Source organism: Rutidosis leptorrhynchoides, chromosome 4, assembly GCF_046630445.1.
Source record: "Rutidosis leptorrhynchoides isolate AG116_Rl617_1_P2 chromosome 4, CSIRO_AGI_Rlap_v1, whole genome shotgun sequence".
In the NCBI taxonomy this organism is placed as follows: domain Eukaryota; kingdom Viridiplantae; phylum Streptophyta; class Magnoliopsida; order Asterales; family Asteraceae; genus Rutidosis; species Rutidosis leptorrhynchoides.
This window is the reverse complement of record NC_092336.1, coordinates 56,114,282-56,140,914: the sequence shown is the minus strand read 5'-3', so window position 1 is coordinate 56,140,914 and position 26,633 is coordinate 56,114,282. Positions and strand designations below refer to the sequence as shown.

The window sequence follows — 26,633 nt, the reverse complement described above, 5'->3', positions numbered from 1 at the left end:
GTCCGAATGGTACATATTTGTGTATATAATAAAAAGCTGGCGGCTTCTGTTTCAGCATGGGGCCGCGGCGCGGCTCTTTAGGTCGCGGCGCGGCGGCGTCAGGTGGAAAGTCCTTGTTTATTTAAATTGAAGAAGGGCATTTTGGTATTTTTCCCATGGTGAACGGATTTAAGGCCACAAGATCAGTTCAAAGGTGTCATTTACTCCTCTCACACCAACCTTATCCCCTCCACTTCAATTTTAGAGAGAGAACCCATTTAAGAGAGAGAAAGCTCAAATAAAGAAGGAAGAAGCTTGTTTCGAGCTAAAGTCCAAGTTTTAAATTTGTTCCCTACGTCTCTAGCTACATTGTGATAGTGTTGGTAAGTCTTAACTCCGTGTTTTGAGTTAATTTGATTTATGGCTAGGGTTTTGTTCATTTAAGGCTTGTAAGACCCATTTGGGGGTTAGATGGGTGAATTTGGGTTAAATTGATGTAAGAAAACCCTAAGGGTTGTGATATAGGGTTTGGTCTTGTAATTTGGTGATTGTAAGTGTTAATTGTGTCGTTAAATCACCAATATACTTGTGTGTTAGTGAAAGGTTGTAAATGGGTTCAAGTATGACCAAATTGTGAGTCTAAATGTTAAAATGGGTCAAATGGGTAATAGTTGACCTAGTTGGGTAAGATGGGTATGAAATACCCTAAGGTTGTGTTAGTTGGTGTTGTTAGACCTTAATCACTAGCTTTTAGTGATTTAGGGTGGTCTTGACCTTAAATGGGCGGTTTTGATATAAATGAATCATTTGATGCAAGTAAGCCATTAAATGCACATGAGTAAATTGTTGGTGTTTAGTCCAACGAGTTGTATGTTAATTATATGCATAATGTAATAGATACGTTACATTGAAGGTTGCAAGCTTGAGTATTTTTCACCAAAAGGCGTTAAGGTGAGTGGAATAATTATGCATTTATGTATATAATGTATTTAGTTGTGTGGCACGAAATGTGGGGTATTCGCAGTGTTAAGACATCACATAATACGTAACGAGTGGGTTAGTCGCGGTGTTAAGACATCACTCCAGAAATTAATGAAATGTGGGGTAGTCGCGGTGTTAAGACACCACATAATACGTAACGAGTGGGTTAGTCGCGGTGTTAAGACACCACTCCGGGATTTAATGACATGTGGGTTAGTCGCGGTGTTAAGACACCACAATGTCATTGAGGGTGGGTTAGTCGCGGTGTTAAGATACCACCCGGGGGGGTTAGTGATACGCGGTGTTAAGTACACTAACGGATGTTGTGAACTCCGATGGTCTTTAGCGAGCAGCATCTCCTTGAATGATTGGTTAACCGTGGTTTTGTGTAGTGATATAGCATATTATATTGTTTGGATTATATGCTAATAATTGTGCTAGCTCGTGGTTTTGGGAATTTAGCGTTATACTTGCGATGATATGCCATTAGTTTGCTAGAGTATATGCAGTAATGTGTAAGTGTTTGCAAGTAGGTATATTATATATATATATATATATATATATATATATATATATATATATATATATATATATATATATATATATATATATATATATATATATATATATATATATATATATATATATATACGTGTGTGTGTGTGTGTAATTATTGCATTCACTAAGAGTTATGCTTACCCTCTCGTTGTTTACCTTTTCATGCTCCGTCGTGGATAAAGGCAAGGGTATTTGCTTGGATTAGCAGACTCCTTAATGATTATGCTAGCGTATTGCTTTTGAAGTTCGACCTAGGTTTGGGTAGTTTAACCCCAAACACCATGCTCGGGTTTTTGTTTGGTATTTAAACTTGTGGGTCGAAACTTATATTTTGATGTGTAAATGAGCGTATGGAGCTCGGTGGTCAAATACTCGAATTGTGGTTGCTAAAACATGTACACTTTATTTACTTACGCGGCGGAAAGCCTTTGTGTTGATGGTTGTCGATTACCACGAAATTTGGTGTTGTATAATTTTTAATAAGTCAGAATCAGGTCCAGGGTAAAGCCGCGCCGCGACCCCTTTGGGGCGCGCCGCGAGTTTGAGCGCAGTTTGGTAACAACTTTTTGATGGTCCCTGACCTCCAGTTCCTAGCGTGGGCCGCGTCGCGGCCAGATGAACCACGCCGCGGTAATTGCCTGACAGGCTTAGCCTGTCCTTTTAAAAAAATAAAAAATGTTTTACGATGTTTAACGGGTTGGGTCGTTACAGTTTTTCTTTTCTTCAGTTTCGTTTGTTTACTGTAATTTTAATATCATATATCAACTAAGGCTTTGTTCTCGAATCATTTTATAAAAGAAATGAAGTAAGATGGAATTGATGAATGTGAGATCCTTTCGGTTACTAGTAGTGATATTTTCAAGTTCACTTTTGATAGATCCACAATTATTTCATACTATATTTCAATAATAACATCAGATAATTTCTAGATAAAAACTGTGCAATACATCATTTAAGGATATTTTAGGTATTTAAGTCAATTTGATAAGTGGATATATTATCACCTTTCAGTTACGAATGAACAACCGAAGGAAGGAGTGAAAAAAAATCACATTAAAATCATTAGGGATGGAAAAAAACCCCTACCTGATGGGGAAACTCGAAATCCGATATTTTTGGGCCGGGATCAGGCCGGGTAAATAGGTCTAGGGTTGGTTATGGGGATAGTTTTTTTTTTTTTTTTTTTTTTTTTTTTTTTTTTTTTTTTTGCGGATTCGGGTCCGGTGATGGTTTTAGACACAAACCTGATTACCTGCCCCGTATACCCGAAAAAAGACCCGGACGGTATACCCGATTATTCGACCCGATTATCCGGCCCATATACCCAATTACCCAGCCGTATACCCGAAAAAGACTCGAATAACCGTGGGATAACTCATTTATCCAATAGTTGTTAAATAAATGCAGACCCGAATACCCGTAGGTAAACTCGATTACCCACTAGTTAGTAACTAAATAAAAAAACAACAAGTTCGAATCCGGATTTGAGACGAATTTTTCTAATCGTGTTCGGGTCTTACCTAAACCCGACCCGACCCGACCCGATGACATGCCTGCAATTTTAAATTATCATTCCACTTCTTTCCACTTCGTTCCACTTCCTTCATTTCATGGAACACCAATTCCTTAAACATCATTAACAACTCATCGGAAAATCGTTCTCTCTTTTACCGCTAAATTATCTTCTTCAGCTGCAGAGTTAAGGTTTGTTTCTCGTTTTAGCATTTCGATTATGGGTACGATAAAGTTTTAGACTTGTATAATATAATTCGGTCACTTTCTAACTACCGACGATTTCCTAAACCCTAATTTAATCCCTAAATATTATATATCATGTAGCTACTATTTGAATCTTTTGTTATACTTAACGATAATTACCACGTTCAGAATATGAATGTTAGCTTCGTTGCGAGCTTATATAACTTCTAATTTTCCCACTTACGATTTCTAGGTTTTTGATTTTTGGGTCTTTTTAGCAAAATTACAAGCTGTTTTGAATCATGTACGAGTGTTGTGTTTGCAACCATGAAAACATTATGAAACATTTAACTGCATTATTAGATTATGTAATTGATAGTTATGCTTAATCGAATATAGACTTATACTTGTTTTTAGTTGAATATCGTTTGATTCATTTTCATAATAATAGAAACTTGTACATTTTCTATTAACTTTTGGGATAGCCACTATGCCGATTCACCTCTAATCGCATTGTAATATGGCCGAATAGCGATATATCGGCCAACTTTTGCAACCCTGCCAACGTTCTTATGAATGTTACCCCGTATATGTTATCATTTCATACATGAAAAATAAAAATGCATATATAACCAGGGTTGTGTTATCATTTGACCGATTAATTAAGCGGATTCTGGATAATCGGATACGTCTGTTCTTAAAAAGGAGTAATCGGGGATTAATCAGGGTTTTTACAACAATGTATATAACAGAATATACACCTTTTCTTTAACACTTGCATCGTATGTAATTTTAAGTTTTTTTTATCTCTCTCAGACGATACATTTGTAATTTTTTTTTTTTTTTTACAGAATGGAAACCAAAGAAACTAAGTTGATCTCTAAAACAAAAGGTGGGAAAGTTGCCCAGATGTTTTCGCAATTTATGGAAAGGTTAGTATACTGTTTTTCTTGTATACGTCTATCTCATGAAACGAGATTATTTTATTATCATTGATATTGGTTTAAGGCAGCTTCAAGTATCATAAGACTATTGGCTAATAACAATATTTCGAATATCAACAATTTCAAGAATTTACTTTTTTGACTATGTTATAAATAATATAAGCTTCATAGGCACTTAGGAAGCAAAGAATGAGATTTAAGTATCTAAAATTGTTGTTTCATTGTAGGGTTGCAAAATTTGAAGAGATAAATGATGCAGGGAATAGATATCTTGTTAGCTTTCGTCAAGGGCTTGGTGACTTTTTTTTTTTTTTTTAATTTCTTATGTTTCCTGCATGCATATGGTATAAAAACAAGGCTTAATCACTTTAATTTTTTTTTTTTTTTTTTTTTTGGATTTTAATTGTGTTTGTGTAGAGTTCATCAGAAGACCCCCTATTGAAAATACATCGGAACTCTTTAAGAAGGTCGTTAAAACTAATAACACTCATAGGATGCAGTCTTACATTGAAGCTGGATATGTACACACTTCTAATAGGTGTGAAAACCTCAACAAGTGTATGTGATTGTTAGGTTTTTTTAACTGATCTTTTCCATTCTAGAAATCGTTCTAATTTAGGTCAGCATTTGAAATTATCTGTCTGCATTATGCACATGGTAGGCTGACTTTTTTTTTTTCTTTTCGCTTTTGGTGATATGCGTACAGAAGTGAATACGAGCCATATTCAACTGTTGGGTAATGTAAGTAAAGGTAACGTTCCTAGTATTTCACTCTTTTGGTTAGTCTTTTACAGTACATTTACCGTTGTATATTTGTAATGTCCCATTCTAGTGCATAGCATAGAACACATGATGCTTCTTTTAAAAGTCATCTTGATAACGTTACAAACAGCTGATGCAATTTGAACATGACATATTTGAAATGAAATCGTTATTTTATATTATAACTTATTTTTTTCTACAGCAAAAAATATTATCGTTGAACTTGAAAACCTTGTTGAGGATGTTAAGCTGGCATTAGAAGCTGCAATTGAAACGGAATATATTTCTAATTTGGATCCTATATCGCCTACATCCAATGAGGTAGCTTCATTTCATATTGTTTGCCTTCCACTCTGCATTTCACTTATTTTTTGTTAACATCTTCATCTCAACTATTAGCGGATTACTATCGATGAAGACTTGTGTTCCGTTTACAAGTTTTAGGAATATATTGATCCGAGAACCATGTTGTTTCTATCAGTTAGTAACAATAATCCGCATATTGTAGGACGATATTGTCTCAATTGTCCCTGAGAAACCAAAAGATGTTGATTATGCCACGATGGTAGCTGTAGTATATAGCATGGTGAAACAAGATTATGTTATGCAGGTTATAACGCTCCTTTGTCCTTTCCTAATGAAATTGACACAGTACAGGGGGTATATTCAGAAATTTACTTTTTTGTGCGTTTGTGTGTACAGGAAAAGATAGTTACTTCACTTAATCTAAATACATCATCAGGAGAACTAGAGAGTTACTGCTTGATGTGGTCGCTGCGCCCTTTTATAAACGATGAAATCATGCATCAAGCCTGGAAACTAATTTCATAAATTTTTGTTGTATTCAAAAGAAAAAAGTTCAAGTTTTTGTATTACTTGGCAGTAAATACAAAGTGGGTATTAAAGCTGTAATATGAATCTATAATTTATGGGTTGTGAAATTAGGTCTGTTCAAAGATATGGAGGTTTCGGTTTGTTTGCTGCTTCAACTCCAAGTCTCCAATTTAGATATGTATAACTTTTTGGCCCAAACCATTAGGCATTATCTGGTAGGTTTGTGATACTGTAACAAGTTTTCTCACACATACAAAAAAAAAAAAAAAAAAAAAAAAAAAAAAAAAAAAAAAAAATGATTTATGTACTGCATATAAAATTCCAACATCTCTTGCTTACTGTTCTTAGTAACTACAAAATTTCACAGTATAAAAGGTATAAAACACTTATGCACGAGTAAACAGGCATAAACAGTTGCTAACTATCGAGCATACACTTGTGTTATCGTGTAATCATTAACTGACGACCCGGACTGAACTTCGCTAGGGATCTCGCCTGTAAAAAAAGCAGGTTGTTTAGGTTGAGGCAACACACCTTCACTTACCAACATCAGCACCACCGAAAACATCGTCGGTCTATCTTGTGCATGATGTTGCACACATAATAGCCCAACGTGTATTGATCGTAATACTTCAGACATAACACACGACTCGCGTAAGGATGGACACATGAGTTCGATGGACCTGTTTTCTTTGTAGAGTCTCCATGCCTGAATAAGGCCAAACATAGTGATCGATAAGTTTAAAGAAATTGTTTAAATTATACTATAAGACGGTGGTTTTAGGTTCCTATCAGTTTGACTTACATGTCCAATAAGGCTGTCACTATGATCTTCATGAGAGAATCCTCTGTTTTTCTTACCACTAATTATCTCCAAAACCAAAACGCCAAAACTAAACACATCCGACTTTGTAGAAAATTGCCCGTGTAATGCATACTCCGGTGAAATGTAACCGCTGCAGAAATATTGATTGCAAAATATTTCAAAAAATTAGCATTTTAGTTTTATTTATTTATTTTTTCTGATTAGAATCAAAATATATGATATTTCAGATTCTTACTATGTTCCCATGACTCTCTTTGTCTTAGTAGCGGTATCCGATCCTACAAAGTTTCTTGCAAGGCCGAAGTCTGTGATTTTAGGGTTCATATCATTATCCAGTAAAATGTTACCAGCCTTGAGATCTCTATGTACGATTTGAAGACGTGAATCTTGATGTAGATATAGAATACCTCGAGCCATCCCGTTAATAATGTGAAATCGCTTGGGCCAATCAAGCATTGAGCTTCTCGTTTCATCTGTGGATACATAACCACTTCATTAGTCAAAGTATTCTGTTTATCCATTAATTTGTGAAAAACATAGTACCAAGTATTAAAGTGAGGTTATATAATTGGGTTGTAAGTTTGATAAACGTTTAAACGAATAAGGTTTCCCTGATCAGACTATCCAAGTAAGAAAAATACTTTTACTCAGATGTAAGCGGCTTAACCAGGTTATCCCGTGACCGTCTCTGACCCTTTTTCTGACACCCAAAAATATGTTGCTGGTGACTGGTGAGGTTTGATTTCCAACTAAGCACAGTGAGAAGGTAGCGAGTCGAACCAAATAAGTAAGTGTCTAAGCTTTTGTTGGGCATGTATTCATAAACCAAAATCATTTCATTTTCATGAACGCAGTATCCGAGAAGCTTCACAAGATTGCGGTGCTGAAGTTTAGCAATACAAATTACTTCATTTTTGAATTCATCGAGCCCTTGTTGCGATGTTTCTGACAGCCGCTTCACAGCTACTTCTTGTTCGTTTTCTAACACACCCTGAAATATCAAGTGTCACAGTTATTTATAATGCTGATATAACCCAAATTCTTTACTAACAAAAACTACATACATATGATCGTTTAGATTAATGATATTGCTTATCATATTAATTAAGGCGAACAAAACGTTACCTTATAAACAGGACCAAAGCCACCTTCTCCTATCTTATTGTTGATGCTGAAGTTATCTGTAGCCTTAGCTATTTCATGTAGGCTAAAGGAAGGCAGCTCATCAAGATCTTGAATTTGAACAGTCGCATGCTTTTTATTAAGGGCATATTGGTTTCCTATAAAGACGCATTCATTCAATTTTTTTACTGATAGAAGCTGATAAATAGTACTGTAATAATCATAATCATTACTATCATTTCGTATGCAGAATTATGAAATTGCCAATTACTTCTACATACCTAATAAGTGACGCCTTTTCATTTTCGTTCTACAAGCAGACAACACTGCAAACAGAAGCCCCGCAGCAGACGAAGTTAATAAGACCACAGTGAGTACTCCAAACTTTTTATTGAAGCCAAATTTAGCGATCGAATTTCCTTCAGTTAATGAACAATATAATCAGTATGATTTTAATACAAGTGACAATCAGCTAAAGATAACAGATTGAAATCGAGTAAAACAATAATTACAAATTTAAAGCTTCGTTTTTTTAAACAGCAATTTGGGATCACCAAGGGTGACTAAACCACCCACGCGATCATCTCCAGCTATTGCATAACCCGCCCCCAACTGCTACCCTGAAGGAAACCCGGACCAATAATCCGAGGGCATGGCCGGCAAAACATCCCCACCCCCCTCCACTACCCCCAACACAGTGTGCGAAAGGCGATCTTGGGTGGATTTCAAAGTCAGGGATAACCTTGTGTGCAATGTTGTAGTTCTCGGAGTCGAACTCCTGACCTCTAACAAAGAGTGTCAGACCACTACCATTTGAGGTACAACACAAGGTTCAAATTTAAAGCTTCGTTAACATGAAATGATAAATTTATGTATTAGCTTAATAATTACCTAATAATTCTGAGGCCGCCAGTTTAACATAAAGATCTTGCCCGTTAATTGAGTACACTCGTACGTCAATCAAATCACCAAACCATCGCAAACATCCAACAGAACCTCGAGTAACGTTCGGATTAGCATACGCAGTGCACGAGCAGTTATCCTTACAAGCAACCTCACATTCATGAATACTCATACTTCCATCGAACACGGCATTTTGCGTATCTGGCAATTTCATACTCGAAAATTTCAAAAATCCATCTCCGGGCCCACAATCCAACTCTCTACTTCGTCTACATCCATTACTCCAATTATACGGATTCAAATCGTATCCCACATCTTTAATCTCAAACCCTTTCATACACTCACAATTAGATAATGTATTAGTACTACAGCTTCCATATGGGCCACATAATCCATAATTATCACAATAATCCATCGGTATCGTAAGATCCTGCATCCACTCTTGGTTTCGCATATTCAGCTGCCAGATTTCAAGTTTGCCACCTGGCGTCATTACTGTTCTTGCCGCGAGTACGGTACTATTAGATCTATATTTGTAATACATCTCCTTGTGATTAACAACCATTTCATTTTGATACAAGTTGTTCGAGTCATGCCTAGATTTCGGATGTCCAGCAAACTCGATACCATCAAACGGGCCCATCCTTGATACAATAACAGAACCTTTACTGATATATACTTGTGGATATTTACCCTTAACCTTAAACAGCCTAACTGTATACTTACCTGGAAACGGGTCATCCGCGCTCGCCCATGATCTCAGATAAAACTCTTTTCCTGTTACCAAATTTTTACCCAATTTCATACCCGATATAAACGTGTCCCCAGGGTAATCAAAACTTTGCCAAACCACACTGTTTCGAATCTTGATCACCAAGTTTCCTGTATTCAACAGTTGTGCTATGGGGTTTGCATTTGTCCTTGGTGCCAATGAGTTCGATGACCAAATGATTGAGCCACGGATGTTTACGATAGACAGTGTCCCGCGGCTGCTTAATGTGATTTTGGCCAACGTGTTGTTTAGTGGTGTTTTTCTGTTAGCGACCCATACGACTGTAAGAGGTGATGTGTTCTTAAACCATATCCCTAAGTATCGATTTTTTGAAATCCCGGGGCTAAAGAAACCAAGCTCAAATTTTTGGTTCTTTGAAATGATTGTGTCACCATCTGTGATGTTTTGATTAACAGAAATGGTGTTTACTGCACTGCATGTTGATAGAGTTAGAAATAAAAAGGTAAAGGCTGGGAATAACATTATTTGCCTTCACATTAATATCATTGCATATATGTTATTTTTTGGTATTAATTAAGACTAAAAAATATAAAAAATTGCTGTATCATATTTAAGTTGGGAGTAACAGTATAGAAAGTCAATTGTAGTACTAACATTGAACACGGCTGTCAGTTTATATTTAATCTTGTGATGGGAGTTTATACATCAATAACCTAACCTTGACACGTGCTTCGTTAAGGTTTGGATCAAAGTCTTCATCAAGTAAAGTAGTCAAATTATTAAGGTTATCAAATCGTTCTTCGCTTCTTTTTTTTTTTTTTTTTCAACGGCAGTTTAGATCACCATACTAAATCACTCATGCATTCATCTCACGCAATTACATAACCCGTCCCCAACTACTATAAAAAAAAACCTGGTTCAATCCGAAGACATGGGCGGTAAAACCCCCCTCCCCCATTGTCCTCTCAACGCGACACCTTTGAGTAGAATTCAAAGGTTAAGGGACAACCTTATGTGCAATGGTGCATTTCACGAGAGTCGAACTCATGACCTGTTAAGAGAGCTAAAACTCTCTTTCCATTACTTGTGCAATCGTAATTGGAGTATTTATCAACGTATGTGGCTCCAAGTTTTGACTAAATTGAACTATAGAATGTTTATTCTTTCGAGATGTTTGATGTGATTATTTGAATTCATTCGAACATTGAATGTATTAAAATCAAAATATAGTGAAATATTTATGCTTATATTTTACATACATTTCGACTCACGTATTCGAGTTGCGTTTTCACGCGCGTTTTTTAGGCACGTTTTCGACTCGCTTTTTTCGAGGTACGTTCGCTTTTTCGAGGCACGTTTTTGACTCGCTTTTTTCGAGGCGCGTTCGCTTTTTCCGGTGCACTTTTTTCGATGCGTGTTTTTGAGACCATTATCGGCGCGTTTTCGAGGCGCGCGTTCAACGCGTTTTTTTCGTGGCGCACTTTCGTTTCACGAATCTGAAAACTAAAATCCAAAATGCGAGTCTAAAAATAAACACAAAAAATGGAAACGTAAATATTTTTGTACTACTTTGTTTATTTGATAGAATAGAATTCAATTTCATTCCATGTCAATAAAAAACACATTATTTCACATTCCATGAAATTTACCAATTCCAATTGCTTCAAATTCCAATTTCTAACACATTTCATTTCTTCTTAAAACATTCTTCCAACCAAACGACACCCTACTTCATCATCACAATTTGTTTGCCCATATTTCCTTTCCGAGTTGCCCCCACTACCAAATATGAATAAGAAATTTGATGATTTTCATCATATTATCCCTGACTAAAATTTGAATCACAAAAAAGATATATCAATCAAAATTATGCTTCAGTTGATTCTACTATACAACATATCTTTTTGTGGTCATTGAAAATTTGAAATTGAACTACAGCAAAGATGACATGAATCTGAAAATATCCGGCTTCAGTCTTGCTGGAAAGTTTGTAGGATCTGTTATGATAACGCTGCTAAGAAGAAGAAAGCGGTTGGAACCTAGTAAGAATCTAAACCATGTTCTGTCATACTTATTTTGCTACTAATAATTTTCTGACACAAGGACTCAAATGCCCAACTTCACTGCAGTGGGCATAAAAGATCACATGACAGATCACAGGGACAACCTTCTTAGACATGTAAGTTAAATTATATTGGTGATCTTAGGACTCGAAACTAGTGTTCTATTTAAATAACTCATTTAATTGCATACTTATTACTCCGTTACAATACATTAGGGCTTAATTAAGGCGTGCAGACTCTACAAAGTAGACAAGAGTGCATCTTTATGGTACTCGTGCTTTATATCTGAAGTACAACGTATATTTAGTCAGCTTTACAAACAAAACAGACATACAAAGTACTCAAATTTTACTCATTTATGAGTCGCAACCCATCTTATCTGACCCGCCCAATTTACCACCTCTATGGGTTATTTGACTTGTTCCTTTACACTACCAGGATGGCATAATAGGCGCCTTCAATGATTCATTTGCTATCTACATCAATACCCTGTCTTCACATCCTCTACAAGGACCAAAAATTAAGCTAAGTAATACTTTGAAGTAGCAACAAAGTTTATACTACTACGAGAAAAACTTATGAACAAAGTGTGAGAATCTAAAAACCATGGTATATTAGATTGAACTTTTTACTCATGTACACAGCACATTGCGTATACACAAAATTTAAAACGTGATGATGAATTTGACTAGTTTGAATATATTGCAAACCCCTCAAAATAGTGTTATCTATTTAAATGTTTTAGTATGGTCATTTCTCTGTCTATTTAAAACGTGATGATGAATTTGACTAGTTTGAATACTTTAAATGTTTTAAATGCTTTGAGGTCACATATAAGTACAAGTTAACAATGTATCACCTATTGAAACAGATTAAAGGTACAACTCCTTGGTTTGAGAAGGTCGAGCTTTTCTCTATACCTAGCAATTGAGACCCATACACTCAAATTCAGGTCAGATGGGTCAAGCTTTCGGGTTAACTGGTTCTTGAGAAAAATTAGGCCTAACAATGTAAATCAAAACTTAAAAAAAGATCCAAATAGGTTTCTCTCCAATCTATCGAGTCCTATACAAAAAATGAACGGGTCTAACGGGTATCAATACTCAAAGATCAATAAATAGAAATAGGTCTAGTGGGTTTGGTATATGGGTCAAATGGGTCAAACATAAAAAGTTTCATCCGACAAAAAATTATGAAAGCATTCATGGTTATATCATTTACGGAGTATTATGTTTATTTATATTTCTTATGTATATATAATAGAATAGATAAATAACTAAAATAATTTAATAAATGTAAAAAAAAAAAAAAAAAAAAAAGCGATGTAACCCATTTGACCCAAATGACCTGTGACCCGTTTCGACCCGTTACCAAAACCGACCCAACCTGAGCCATTTTGACCCGTTTAAAAAATTGACCCGTTTGACCTATGACCCATTTTAACCCAAAACCATTTTGACCCGTTACCCAAACTGACCAAACCTGACCCGTTTTCCAGGCATACTTTTCTCCAACAATAAATCCATTTTGAATACTTAAATCTCATATACTAAACTGTTAGTACTTACACAAAAATGAACCTCATGGCCAATTTGTCCATATAAAAGGGAAAGGCTGTAACCACAAGTTTAGTGTCATTACATATTTTCTACATTATCCACTTTAACCAACTCATTTGATTGTCGCGACTCACTCTCTTCTGAAACACCTGTGCCATCTTGTTTCTGCAAAAAAGCAACAACTAAACTTGAGATAGTGAAAAGAAACAATATAGAAAGAAGAACAAAATAGCCTTTAATCTAAATATCAAAGATTAGACTTGACAGCAGAGTAGTTCGATAAAGATGAATCCACAATTACCCTTGTTGGTTAAAAATAGGTAAAAATCTCTAAACGAAATCTTTTGAACATGATTTTTTATATAGATAAATGACAGTAGATGGTAAAAGTGATCTCAAAGTTGTATAGCTCATCACACACAAAAAAAAGCTAAAATTTCGTTACAATTCTAGCATGATAAGCTTATCAAGTTTTCATGAAACCAAACATGGTACGACTAACTGTAAAAATTTGCGGTCAGTATTACCTTCTTCACACGACCTTGAGCAGCCATCGAATCATAAAATGCGCGCATTAACATTTCTTGTTCAACCTACAGACAAAACATTAAAGACAATTAAAAATTTGCCAGCAGGTGTTCAACAATATATATAGTGGGCTATCTATGCAAACTTCTACAGGTAATTATATATCTAGGGATGTAGCAAATGCATCACCTGAAGTTTATGCAATTCATGTGACATTGATCTGTAAGCATCCATGAGAAGTTCATCCTGCTTCTCCAAGTGTCTACACATAAAAGTATAAAACAAAGAAAATTATGAGTATCTATTGCTAGTTGTACACTTGTAGATGTAATTTTAGAAGAGTTCAACAAAGATTACCTTAACATCTCACCAGTATACTTGGGATCCATTATGTTAAGAAAACTCTGATCTTAACCAACAGTCACTGCACGCGAAAAACGCTACTCAGATTAGAGACAGTATTCAAGTGATGTAGAGATAATGACTATACACCAACACTTCTTACATCATACACTGTATCAGAACAATATACAACGTTAATGCAAATATATTTGGAGCACAGACAGGAGATTGATACCTAAATATCACGGGAACTATTAACTACTGAAACCATCATACGTCCTTTTTATTGCAAAACAAGTAGCATTATTCACGAACGAGAAGAAAAAAATACAAAACACTGTCGTGAGAATTAATAAAAACTTGTGCAGAAAGTCTCGATTGTAACATTCTCATTACATTTTATCGCATATATACTATTTAAAAAAAATATCACTATTGCAAAGTATATTAATACAGCATAATCTATTCATATTTCACAAAGTCACAACATATAAGAACAAGTATAAGAAATTAGTCACTCTAAAACCTAAACATTCGACACACGTAACATGAACGACCACAAACAAACCAGCTTAATTCTTCGTCTAAAAGTATGCTTAAGCTTTACACGTCAATAAAACTGGCTATATTACTCCAAACATGACAATATCCATCATCAATTAAGTTATAAATTGTGACCAGTAATATGGCACTTGAACTCTTGTAACAAACAGCTAACTTCCTTACAATTAATTGTGTGTAATGTGACGCACAAAAACTAATTTCAGAAATTAAACCCTAAAAACAACCTTCAAATTATAATGTAATCAACTCGATCAGAATTCTGTATTTCACAATTATATTCATCCGACGCTCAAGAAGGACACAAAAGGCAGTATATAAATCCAGATTCAACATAAAAATAAATTCAAAGCTCTTAGCGTAATCAAAGAAGCTATTTAATTCAACCGTAAAACATGTAGTAATAATCAAAAGGAATTTTAGCTTAGAAATCAATCAAATAGGGTTAGCGAAAGTATTAAAACCCTAATTAAGAGATAATTACCTTAGCCGTGTGCTTGTGAGACACGGAGGGAAATTGCACAGGAGAAACACGAACAGGTCACTTTTATGAGCCGAATTTGACAACTCATTTAAGGCGGTAGGCTTTAAACATTTCAAGGTGCAGTTTCCTTTTTAGCCCACTTACAAATATCCATTCAGCCCAAACGTACATGGCTTATGAGTCATGAAAGAATATTTGACTTTATATTTCAAATTTTATATATTTACTACAGAAATGATCTGTGAAATCACATGTTTGTTTAAACGAAACAATTTAATGATATGTTTTAGGTCTTAAGTGAATGTAAATGCTAAAGTCATTTATTTTGATGACCCGTTTGACTAAGAAACTTTTCGTTGTTTTTACAAATATATAAAGACATGTATTTTCGCATACATATGTAACGTAATTAATTTCGTAAAAAAAATCCATATTTGAATATTAATAATATAATAATTATAGTTATAATTATAATTATAATTATTATATTAAAAGTAAATAATAATAATAATAAAGTTCGCTCGAAGTTTAGTATTTATATTTTTAATAATAATAATAATAATTAGTAGTAGTAGTAATAAATGCCTTTTAAATTTTTTTAGAAAATTAAAATTACAATTTAAGAGAGATTAGTATTTCCTTTTATAAAAGATTTCGTATTATGTTTTAAATTAAATTAATATATAATTATTACATCAAGATTATAAAAATTAAAGGGTAATTAATTTAATGATGAAATCATCATTTTAGAGCTTTATATATGACTATATAGATAGATTTATATTTATAATAGTTTTATAAGTTCTTGCTTTAAAACACCAATTACTAGTAATTATGCTTTAAAACACCAATTACTAACATAAATCTAGGTGGTTCAAGCTTTTATGTGTAATCAAGGCAGAAATGGATAGAGTGCTAAATGATAGGCAAATAACACATGGCAACAACTCGGATCCATTAAACCATTCATGACCACAACCTTTGATTCCTTATATCTATTGTCACATAAACGTCAACCACGAAATTGACCTCAAAGAATTAAACACCACAGAAGAAATTACAACACTACCCCTCATTTGCCATGTAATCAATCTAAATAGATCAACCTTCCACGTGGTCCAATAACATTTCACTATCCTCAAACACTTGGCCAATAATATTCAACGTTTGGATTTTGCATTGTATCACCTCAAAAATTTTCCTCCATATTATTCCTACCATCACACCAAGTATTATTCATCAACCATCATTCTTACTAATAATCCTCCATTTCCAAGTTCAATATTTTCTTTGAAAATGGCTTCTAATGCATTAATGAGCTGCGGTATGGCGGCCGTATGCCGCCCTTCGATGTTGTCTTCTTCTAAATCAAGATTCGCAACGGCTGTGCCACTTTCGGGTGTGGCCACTAATGCATCTCGGGTTTCCATGGCCGCTAACTGGATGCCCGGTGAACCACGACCACCGTACCTAGACGGATCTGCACCCGGGTAAGTACTAATTAAGAGTTCATTTTCTTTTAAAGTGACTGAATATTCTATTCGAAATATAATGTAATATTCCATTAAAAATGAATTAAGGCAGTGTTTCATGAATGATAACATAATAAGTTATAGAGAAACGTTGTACCTTAAATAGATATCATAACAAATGACTTGAAATAAATATGGTTAATAGAGGAGTAATTTTTATCTACTTTGTGAAAATGTTGTTACTACTAAACTTTTAATTTGTTTGATTGAATTAATCTTCAAGTAGTTTAAAAAGAACTTATGTAGTGTCTAGTGCAACAAAGAGTCTTTAAATCTTGTTTTTGTATGTTTCAGGGATTTCGGGTTCGACCCACTTCGTCTCGGTGAGGTCCCAGAGAACCTTGAAAGGTTCAAAGAGTCCGAGCTCATTCACTGCAGATGGGCTATGCTTGCAGTTGTATGTCATTTGCTAAACCCATTTCTCTTATCTTTGATACCTCATTTTAAAACATAACTTGTATTGTATTGTATTGTTTTAACATATTATGCAAAGTTCTCAAAGTGTATTAACTCTTATGTGCTATAGCGAAAATAGTTATCATGTGGAAAAAAATGGTGCAAGACATAAAATTAGTATCCAAGTTCTAATGATTTTAATATTTGCAGCCCGGGATCTTGGTACCCGAAGCCTTAGGATTGGGCAATTGGGTAAAAGCACAAGAATGGGCTGCCCTTCCCGGAGGACAAGCAACGTACCTAGGAAACCCTGTTCCATGGGGCACCCTACCCACCATTTTGGCAATCGAATTCCTCTCTATTGCCTTCGTAGAGAACCAAAGAAGCATGGAAAAAGACCCCGAAAAGAAGAAATACCCAGGTGGCGCTTTTGACCCATTGGGCTACTCAAAAGACCCAAAAACATTCGCCGAGAACAAAGTCAAAGAGATCAAAAACGGTAAAATTCTAGGCACTAAACTTTTAACTTTATGAATTATTATGTTAACATGTAGTATAATTAAGATTTGTGACTCGTTTTGTGAAATGTAGGACGCTTGGCGTTGTTGGCATTTGTGGGATTCTGTGTGCAACAATCGGCTTACCCTGGTACCGGACCTTTGGAGAACTTGGCAACCCATTTGGCTGACCCATGGCACAACAACATCGGAGATGTCGTTATTCCTAAAGGAATTTTCCCAAACTAAATTTAAGCCGCCTCTTGTGTCCGAATTCATATGTAAAATCCATGTCGATCGATCTGTAATGAAATGAACTTATATTAGTGTTGAACTTGCTATTCTGAACTTGACAGTTAATGGAAACTTTTTGTTGTATATTTGATCATATTTCAAAGATTATATTCATGGCGATACAGGTATAGATACATATCCTGTCAGTAATGATAATTAAAGTTCAAACCCTGCTGTTTCGTTCACGGCTAGGTTGTGACCGAGTTAGTTGATTTATCGGCGAGATATGACTGATTAACCGAAACATTCCATACAAACTCAAAATTCCAAACATGAACGAACGTTTTTAGTTGATCTTCACATATTTAAACCACATTACTTCATGAACAGCACAAATATACACCACAATAAACTAAACTAACCATTTATTCATGAAAATTCGTAAAAAACATCATGCACACCACCTGTTCGATAAAATGCAAATACTAATCTTGAAATATAAATCAATATAATCGAATCTGACTTGGTTTTCACCTCGTATGTGGGCATTTGAATGCTTGTATAGGCTCTCAATTGCAAGATCCTCGGTTAGTAGTGGCGCATTTGACGTAGAATGATATGGATCTGCGTATGATACGGATTTGTATGCTCGAGATAGTCTATCTATCTATACGTATATAAAAACAAACTGCTCCGTATTTTATTTCCAACCAATTACGTAGAGGAAATTGATTTCTCTGGTGCGTCAGTTTATTTATTAAATAAAAAAGATACATCTTGAAATAAATATTAAGTCAACGAAGTAGTGGAATACTTTGTTCATGCCTAAAAAAGTTATCTGGATCGAACTCTGTTTTGACCTTGGCCAACCTCATGAAATTATGTTTATAGTATCTTGTTCCCCATGAAGCTGCCTTAACAAAGCTTGTATTATCTCCATTTTTTAAATTCATTCCAAGATCAAGATCTCTATAATTCACGATCAAGATCTCTATAATTCACATAAGCTTCTCTTGGATTGTTTGAAGCAAATTGACCCATGTACTTATAAAGATTTCTGATCCACTTATAATGCTTCTTCATGGCTTTATCATCAATATTCATTGTCCAAATGTTTACATACTGAATCTTAAACAGAACACCTTTTCTATGTGGAAATGGTGTTGATGATTCTGATATTCTTCCCATCATTCCTCCATATGGATTCCATATCATCAATGGGTTGTCTTCTTTCATGAATCTCTTCCAAATTCCTTCCATTCCCGATTCTGGAATCGGAGTTCTCACGAAATCTGATTTGGCTTTGAAGTAGGTCAAAAAAGCTGGTTTTCCAGTTAGGAGGAACGAGGTGGGGACGGTTTTGGGGAAACCGGCAATGAACATGACGGATTCAAGCCAACTCATTTCCCAACAATCGGTTCGCTGCAAACCCAACTCTGGAAAACTCTTGTCCATGATCTGGAGGAGCTCGTCGGCTCCTCCAAGGAAGAGTGTGTTGTACGCTGTCTGTATTGTGCTTTTATTAGTTGTACCTACAGCTTTTTAGATAAAAACTCTCATCCAAAGACCATCATTTTCAAAATGTGGAGCCACTTGTTGCCATTTGTATAGAGTTTTGGTGGCACCTTGTTCCAATGTTCTTGCAACATTGAAAACCGTAACAGTGGTGGGTACTGGTACCAATTTTAGTTTCTAAGAAACAATAACTCCATAATTGCCCCCGCCACCGCCACGAATTGCCCAAAAAACATCTTCCCCCATTGCTTTTCTATCGAGGATCTCTCCTTTTGCGTTGATGATTATCGCATCTAATGTGATGACCCGGGAATTTCCGACCAAATTTAAACTTAATCTTTATTTGATTTCGACACGATAAGCATAATCTGTAATGTCGAGTCTCAAAAACTTTGAACTGTGTTCATGTATACACTTGACCTTTGACTAACCCCGACGATTCACGAACAATTGTTGCTAATAAATATGTATATATGTATATATATAAATATAAATATATGTGTATGTATAATAATATGAAATAATAAAAATACAAATTAATCAGTAGAATTAAAATATAAAATAAAATATAGAATAATTAAGTTATTATTGAAATAAATATATATATATATATATATATATATATATATATATATATATATATATATATATATATATATATATATATATATATATATATATATATATATATATATATATGACTTCCATATACAATTAATATTACATGTATATTGTAAAATACATAAAATGTATAAATATTAAATATTCAGAAAATGTTATTTTATATATATTAAAATGACACCTGAAAATTTATATGTTAAATGTAATTGCAAGTTTAGATATAGTATTATATCAATATTATTATTATTACTTTCATCATTATTATTAAAACTGATATTAATATTATTATTTGTAATATTAATATTTTATAATATATAATATGTAGTTATGAAATGTAAGATGTAAAAATTGTTATGTTGTTATTATTATTATTATCATAATAATATCAATATTATTATAATTAGTATTATTATTAGTACCACTAATAATATTTATTATTATAATTATTATTAATATCATTTTTAGTATTATTTGATAATATTAATATTATTATATTTATTATTAATACAATTATTAATAGAATTTTAATTAATATAATTATAATTATTAATTATTAATATATATTATGGAACGTATCCAATTGAGATCTGAATTTGTTACATGTAACTTTCAATGGACTGTATTATCTTGTTTCTATCCCCAATCTTGACTCAAATACTAGAAAACATCCAAAATCAGTTAGGGATACATATCAAACTTTATTTTTTTGTCTGCTAGAGAAAATGGGTCGATCCCTTCCAATTCTATAAATCAGGCGATATTATACAGCTGGGTAACAATTTATTTTTTTCAATTTCTCCACCCTTATTATCAAACTACAACTTCCTATAATTGAATTATAATTGTTACAACAATTTTGTTTTTTTTTTTACAGCACGATACCTCTGTATATCATCTTTTTAGCAAAATCTCGAATTCAAAACAATTTCTAAAATCTAATAATGTAAAGTTGTTAGGAATCATACGTATAAACTTTCTTCAAAATCTAAAGTCTCAATTCGTCATATTGAGCTTGAATTTTCGAGTCAAATTTATGAGGTCATAAGTCAAACTTTTTGTTCATTAAGAAATTTGATTTCGTTTTGATGTTTCAATCTCAATTGATGATTCCTAAAGTTTATATATATGATTAGAAAACTAATTCATGTAGAAACTTTTGTTCAAAACGATCTCCAATTCACAATCAATATTTTTTTTTTACAAGTGACGAGCAACAGCGGGTTTTTTGATTTTTTTTTTTCGTACTAACCTATTTAAACCTTCTTATGGAACGTTCTATTACAATTATGTTAAATGAAAACCGCAAGGATCAATAATGGTTGTTACCACTACCTGTCGAACTGTTTTTGGAGAAGAAGGAAATAAAAGGAAAACAGAAAAATAATACGATTTATATATAATTATGTTGTGCATATAATCAGAGAAACAGAAGTGGTGGAGTGGTGTTGTGTGTTTGTGTATGAGCGGGAGGTCTCGGGTTCGATTCTCTTATGGGGCACTTTTTTTGAGAAAAACGTTTTTAAAGGGTAATATATATTTTTACCTTCATTTCCATCATTATTATTATTATATTTATTATTATTATTATTATCATTATAATTATTATTGTTATTGTTATTATTATTATTATTATTATTATTATTATTATTATTATTATTATTATTATTATTATTAATTATGGTTATTAGTATTAAGTAAATTGTTATTATTATTATTAACATTAACACAAGTTATATCATTATCATTATTATGATAGTTATTATTACTAACTATATTAGTAAAATCACTTAAAATTAGAAGTATTATCATCATTAGTATTATTATCTATAGTATTATTATTATTGTATTATTTTTGTTAGTAATATTACTATGATTACAAGAATATTAAACATGTTAATTTATAATAAAAGGTGTTATGATAAAGATTAGGAAATTTATATTAAATATATGAATACATGTAGATTATGGGTATGAATACAAATTAATGTTAAAAGAAACTATAGACATTAGCTTATAAATTAAAACCGAAGGTTATGATTATTATAACTATGAATATACGGTTTTAATAATATTATTGAGATTAAAAATATAGAAATTTTGGGATATAAATATTATTATGAAAATGATTAAAATATTATATAAAGTATGTTTTAAAGGAATTATTATCATTAATATTAACATTGTTATTTTAATACAATTTAGTATTATCATTATTAATATCATTATTAACATTATTATTATCACTTTTAATCATTTTTATATATATTCAATATTATTACTAATGTTAGTATTATCATAATTATTAACTTCAACCAAGTGATTCGCATATAAAAGTATGTTTAACTTAACTGTATTAATATTATTATGACAAAAAAATGAAGATATATAAATAAATAATGAAACTTATAAATTAATTATATCACTAATAATAATGATATATATATTAAATCAATTACAATTATATATATTAATGAGTATACAATTGATATAGGTTCGTGAATCCGAGGCCAATCCTGCATTGTTCAATATAGTCATATGTATTTTTACTACAAAATACATTAGGTGAGTTTCATTTGCTCCCTTTTACTCTTTATATTTTTGGGCTGAGAATACATGCGCAATTTTTATAAATGTTTTTACGAAATAGACACAAGTAATCAAAACCACATTATATGGTTGAATGATCGAAATCGAATATGCCCCTTTTTATTAAGTCTGGTAATCTAAGAATTAGGGAACAGACACCCTAATTGACGCGAACTCTAAAGATAGATCTATAGGGCCCAACAAGCCCCATCCAAAGTACCGGATGCTTTAGTACTTCGAAATTTATATCATGTCCGAAGGAGGATCCCGGAATGATGGGGATATTCTTATATACATATTGTGAATGTCGATTACCAGGTGTTCACCATACGAATGATTTTTGTCTCTATGCATGGGACGTATGTTTATGAGAATTGGAAATATGAAATCTTGTGGTCTATTAAAATTATGAAATGATTCTTTATGATAAACTAATGAACTCACCAACCTTTTGGTTGACACTTTAAAGCATGTTTATTCTCAGGTATGAAAGAAATCTTTCGATGTGCATTAGCTCATATTAGAGACATTACTTGGAGTCATTCATGGCATATTTCAAAAGACGTTGCATTTGAGTCGTTGAGTTCATCAAGATTATTATCAAGTCAATTATAGTTAGATGTATTATGAAATGGTATGCATGCCGTCAACTTTCGATGTAATGAAAGATTGTCTTTTCAAAAACAAATGCAATGTTTGTAAATGTATCATATAGAGGTCAAGTACCTCGCGATGTAATCAACTGTTGTGAATCGTTTATAATCGATATGGACTTCGTCCGGATGGATTAGGACGGGTCTCTACATCTAACGCGCTATCAACTCCTAGCCCATATTTTCTCATTATGGCGCCATATGCTCCGCCAGTGATATGCCCACCAACCCCAAGGCTCGTGGAAAGCCCGGCCGCAATCCCATGTGTGTTGGTTTTCTCAGCTACTCGGTAATAAAGTTCACCAAGGGTGGCACCAGCCTCCACCCATACATACTTTTCTTCAAGATCCACATTAATGGCACGCATCTTTGACAAGTCAATGACAACAAACGGAGGATCCATAGCGGACGTATAAGAGATCCCTTCGTAATCATGACCTCCACTTCTAAAGCGAAGTTGAATACCAGACTTTTTGGCGCAAATGACGGTAGCTTGAATTTGGTATTGATCTAAGGGGGTGATTATAAGCCGAGGCTTCAGATTAGAAGGGGTAATGCAACGAAGATTTTCGGCTATGGTGTTTAGAATGAGTGTATAATTAGGGTTGTTTGGGGTGAAGTAAATGTTAGGGGTTTGCAGGATTGTAGTAGAAGAAAGGCATTGATCAAAGGAATCATAATGTTGACAAGATGAGAATTTAACAAGTGCAGATAGTATCAAAAGTATTTTAGCAATTCTGGAATGGAGAAAACTAGAAGACATTTTTGTTGCGGCAAAATTACAAGGGAAGCTATGGATTCATATTTGGGGCATGTTTGGCAGAAGTAGCTAGTAGTTGAAGCTGAAAGATGTTAGCTGAAAGATTGTAGATGTTAGCTGTTAGCTGTTAGCTGAAAGCTGGTATCTAGTAGCTGAAGCTTTTCCAATATATATTTTTGTTTGGCAAAGTAGCTGAAGCTGTTATAAAAATTATAAAATGACAAAAATAGACACGAAAAAAAAACACATAATAAAAAATATATCTTTATTGTAATATATATATATATATATATATATATATATATATATATATATATATATATATATATATATATATATATATATATATATACTCACGGCTAACGTGAATCTATTGGATCTATATACTTTATCCCTATCTCTATTGCATTATCATTACTATCTATTATTTATTATTATTATTATTATTATTATTATTATTATTATTATTATTATTATTATTATTATTATTATTATTATTATGTTATATTATATTAGATATAGATAAATATTTCAGTTGGATATATTCAAAAGTTGATGCTCCAGATATCTTTAATTTATGGATGATATTTTTTGGTAATAATTTGAAAGACTATTTAAGTAAAATATACACCAAAAAGCTCCTTTCCAAAATCAAACGCTACATCAAGAAGCGTTTTAATTAAGAGCTTTTTCAACTAACCAAAAGCTTTAAGCTTTTTGAACCAAACGAAGCTATTTATTTGATGGGAGCTTTTTTTTAAACGCTAAAAATCTAAAAGCTTCAAAAAGCTTCAAAAATCTCCTTGCCATATGAAAGATGAATTTTGCTTAAGTTGACCGAAATACAATGCACATTATGCAAACTAGTTTAATTGTTTTATAAGCAACATGATTTAAATATTATATATTAATATATTATTATTATTATTATTATTATTATTATTATTATTATTACTATTATTATTATTATATTATCATATATATATATATATATATATATATATATATATATATATATATATATATATATATTATATTGCAATAACCTTATTTCATTAGTTAATTATGTTTATACATTATATATTATATAGCCTAATAGATAATGTGGAGTCTCTTTACTCTAATGAACATGTGTTACTCTATTTTGTAATGAAATAAAACGGAAGTGGTACAGCTCTATTTTATATAAATTCTTTTTGGCAGAATACTAAGTGGTATTTGTTATAAGTCATGGTGGCCGACATATTATGTTAAAGTCAAAATTTGATTGATCAAATTCATGGAGATATTAATAATCCACCTAACTGCACAGTGAATTATTGTACTATAAATATGTGATCGATTGTAATCAGTAGGTGCACCAATTTTTACATATATAGATAAAGATATATTCCCTCTTCTCTCTTTAATAATCATTAATAGTTTATGTAACATCCCGCGTTTTTTCGTTAAATTTATTTTAACACCGTCTTTTTTTTAGATAATATCTTCCGTTATCTAAATTCGTACCTTTCGTTGACTAACGTTCTAAATATTTTCGTTATTTGGTTATAAAATCTCCCGGTTACTCTAGCGTTTTTAAGATATTCGTTCGGTTATTTCACGCACCCGCTTTGAAACTTGAGGGACCGAAGTTGCCAAGTGGGCAAACTAGTTGACTAGGTCAACTAGTCAACCCACTTTCCACCACCCATTCATTTCACCTCCACCTCTCATCTCTTTCTCTCTTTTCTCTACTTCCATTTTTGAACTCAAACACCCAAATCATTCATTCGTCATCTAAATTCGATCTAGGAGGCTTACAACAAAACAAATTACATATTCGTGATCCTCTCATCATCCTCTACACTTTGGTACCAATTTCATCTCCTTTGGGTAACATTTCTAAAACTCTAGATTTCTCTAATTCGTGTTTTTGACTTGAAATGGTGTTAGTTAGTGTCTATGGATCCTGTCTAGCATGAATATATGAATTATTTGCTCGATCTTGTTGTTTTGCATAAACTAGCATGAACTTAAAATGGGTGTGCTTAATCTTGAATTTTGGATGATTAAATGTTGTTTTAATGTTAAAGTTCATGTATTAAATGTGTTACTAGCATCATTAGCTTCATTTTGATGTGTATGTTGATTTAGAAAAGCTTCATTTACAAAATGATTGAATTCATGGTTTTGATTAGGGTTTGATGAACTTTGAAATGAACTTTTGATGTGTTGAACACTATGAAATTTTGTTAGTAAGTGTTTAATTGTATTGTATGTTTAATTACCTTCGAAACGGCATATCATATGTGTGGATTGAATTCCCGAGTCAAGAAATGCATTTTATGAACTTGAAACTTTGATTTTGAACATTTAACGATCATTCAACGAGGTTTTTGTTATTGTAAATGATGGATTTGAGTGATGATATGTGGTTAGTCGTATTACTCGTCAAAATACCTTTCCAACGGTATAAAATACGTGCTGTAAGTGTTTTCGGTTTGTTATTTATGCTTAAATGAAGTTGGTTGAGACTTGAACAATTGAAACAGCCCAGGCACCAGGCCACGCCCATTGTCGCGGCGCGGCCACCATATGTCGCGGCGCGACATTTTCCTTGTTTAGGGGCTGATCAACTTTGCTTTTATACGAAAAATTCTAACTATGCTACGCAACTCCGATTGACATGAAACTTGGCCAACATGCTTATATATGACTTCTAAGCTTAGAAAAATTGTCCGAGACCCGACCCGAACATGTTGACTTTTTCGTTGACTTTGACCGGACCAAGTTTGACTTTTATTCAAACTTAACCAAACACTTATGCAATCGTTCTAACGTGCTTTTATACTTATATCTTGCATGAAACTTGACAACGTGATTCACATGCTACATAATCGAGTCGTAGCGAGCCATAGGACTAATTGAATACATTTCGCCCGACCTTGTGTCGTAACCGGTTAATTGATACAACTTACTT

General features: G+C 33.0%; 3 protein-coding genes and 1 pseudogene across 6 annotated transcripts; 2 read left to right on the top strand and 2 right to left on the bottom strand.

Moving 5' to 3' along the window:
- The first annotated feature begins 3,130 nt into the window (after positions 1–3,130).
- Positions 3,131–5,955, top strand: LOC139839582 (uncharacterized). Of its 2 annotated transcripts, none has more exons than XM_071829679.1 (8): positions 3,131–3,222; positions 4,068–4,148; positions 4,388–4,455; positions 4,578–4,718; positions 4,870–4,911; positions 5,125–5,243; positions 5,431–5,532; positions 5,625–5,955. In XM_071829679.1, the coding sequence occupies exons 2-8, from the start codon at positions 4,069–4,071 to the stop codon at positions 5,751–5,753; spliced, it is 681 nt and encodes a 226-aa protein (XP_071685780.1). In that variant the 5' UTR covers positions 3,131–3,222; position 4,068; the 3' UTR covers positions 5,754–5,955. The 2 variants fall into 2 exon arrangements, with proteins under 2 accessions (XP_071685780.1, XP_071685781.1); XM_071829680.1 differs by having other exon boundaries at positions 3,168–3,222; positions 4,578–4,698; positions 4,867–4,911.
- On the bottom strand, positions 5,226–9,865 carry LOC139839581 (G-type lectin S-receptor-like serine/threonine-protein kinase At4g27290). Of its 3 annotated transcripts, none has more exons than XM_071829677.1 (8): positions 8,596–9,865; positions 7,986–8,123; positions 7,708–7,862; positions 7,363–7,573; positions 6,818–7,055; positions 6,562–6,712; positions 6,291–6,465; positions 5,226–5,452 (listed from the first exon to the last, which is right to left on the bottom strand). In XM_071829677.1, exons 1-8 carry the CDS (start codon positions 9,860–9,862, stop codon positions 5,400–5,402), a joined length of 2,388 nt encoding a protein of 795 aa, XP_071685778.1. In that variant the 5' UTR covers positions 9,863–9,865; the 3' UTR covers positions 5,226–5,399. The 3 variants fall into 3 exon arrangements, with proteins under 3 accessions (XP_071685778.1, XP_071685779.1, XP_071685777.1); XM_071829678.1 differs by lacking the exon at positions 5,226–5,452 and having other exon boundaries at positions 6,071–6,465; positions 6,818–6,887; positions 6,990–7,055; XM_071829676.1 differs by lacking the exon at positions 5,226–5,452 and having other exon boundaries at positions 6,071–6,465.
- A 6,232-nt stretch (positions 9,866–16,097) lies between these two features.
- Positions 16,098–17,682, top strand: LOC139839579 (chlorophyll a-b binding protein 6, chloroplastic). Its single transcript, XM_071829673.1, has 4 exons — positions 16,098–16,367; positions 16,704–16,806; positions 17,016–17,304; positions 17,397–17,682. The coding sequence occupies exons 1-4, from the start codon at positions 16,174–16,176 to the stop codon at positions 17,549–17,551; spliced, it is 741 nt and encodes a 246-aa protein (XP_071685774.1). The 5' UTR covers positions 16,098–16,173; the 3' UTR covers positions 17,552–17,682.
- A 648-nt stretch (positions 17,683–18,330) lies between these two features.
- Positions 18,331–23,674, bottom strand: LOC139840648 (monolignol oxidoreductase AtBBE-like 15; annotated as a pseudogene).
- Positions 23,675–26,633: the final 2,959 nt, after the last annotated feature.

Excerpts from the sequence above, each read along its gene's own strand:
- LOC139839582 (XM_071829679.1), top strand. The coding sequence starts at position 4,069 with ATGGAAACCAAAGAAACTAAGTTGATCTCTAAAACAAAAGGTGGGAAA. Across the intron at positions 4,149-4,387 it reads TTTTCGCAATTTATGGAAAG|GGTTGCAAAATTTGAAGAGA; the intron begins GTTAGTATACTG and ends GTTTCATTGTAG. Across the intron at positions 5,533-5,624 it reads AACAAGATTATGTTATGCAG|GAAAAGATAGTTACTTCACT; the intron begins GTTATAACGCTC and ends TTGTGTGTACAG.
- LOC139839581 (XM_071829676.1), bottom strand. The coding sequence starts at position 9,862 with ATGTTATTCCCAGCCTTTACCTTTTTATTTCTAACTCTATCAACATGC. Across the intron at positions 7,574-7,707 it reads GCTTTGGTCCTGTTTATAAG|GGTGTGTTAGAAAACGAACA; the intron begins GTAACGTTTTGT and ends TTGATATTTCAG. Across the intron at positions 6,713-6,817 it reads AAGAGAGTCATGGGAACATA|CGGTTACATTTCACCGGAGT; the intron begins GTAAGAATCTGA and ends ATATTTCTGCAG.
- LOC139839579 (XM_071829673.1), top strand. The coding sequence starts at position 16,174 with ATGGCTTCTAATGCATTAATGAGCTGCGGTATGGCGGCCGTATGCCGC. Across the intron at positions 16,368-16,703 it reads CTAGACGGATCTGCACCCGG|GGATTTCGGGTTCGACCCAC; the intron begins GTAAGTACTAAT and ends TGTATGTTTCAG. Across the intron at positions 17,305-17,396 it reads AGTCAAAGAGATCAAAAACG|GACGCTTGGCGTTGTTGGCA; the intron begins GTAAAATTCTAG and ends TGTGAAATGTAG.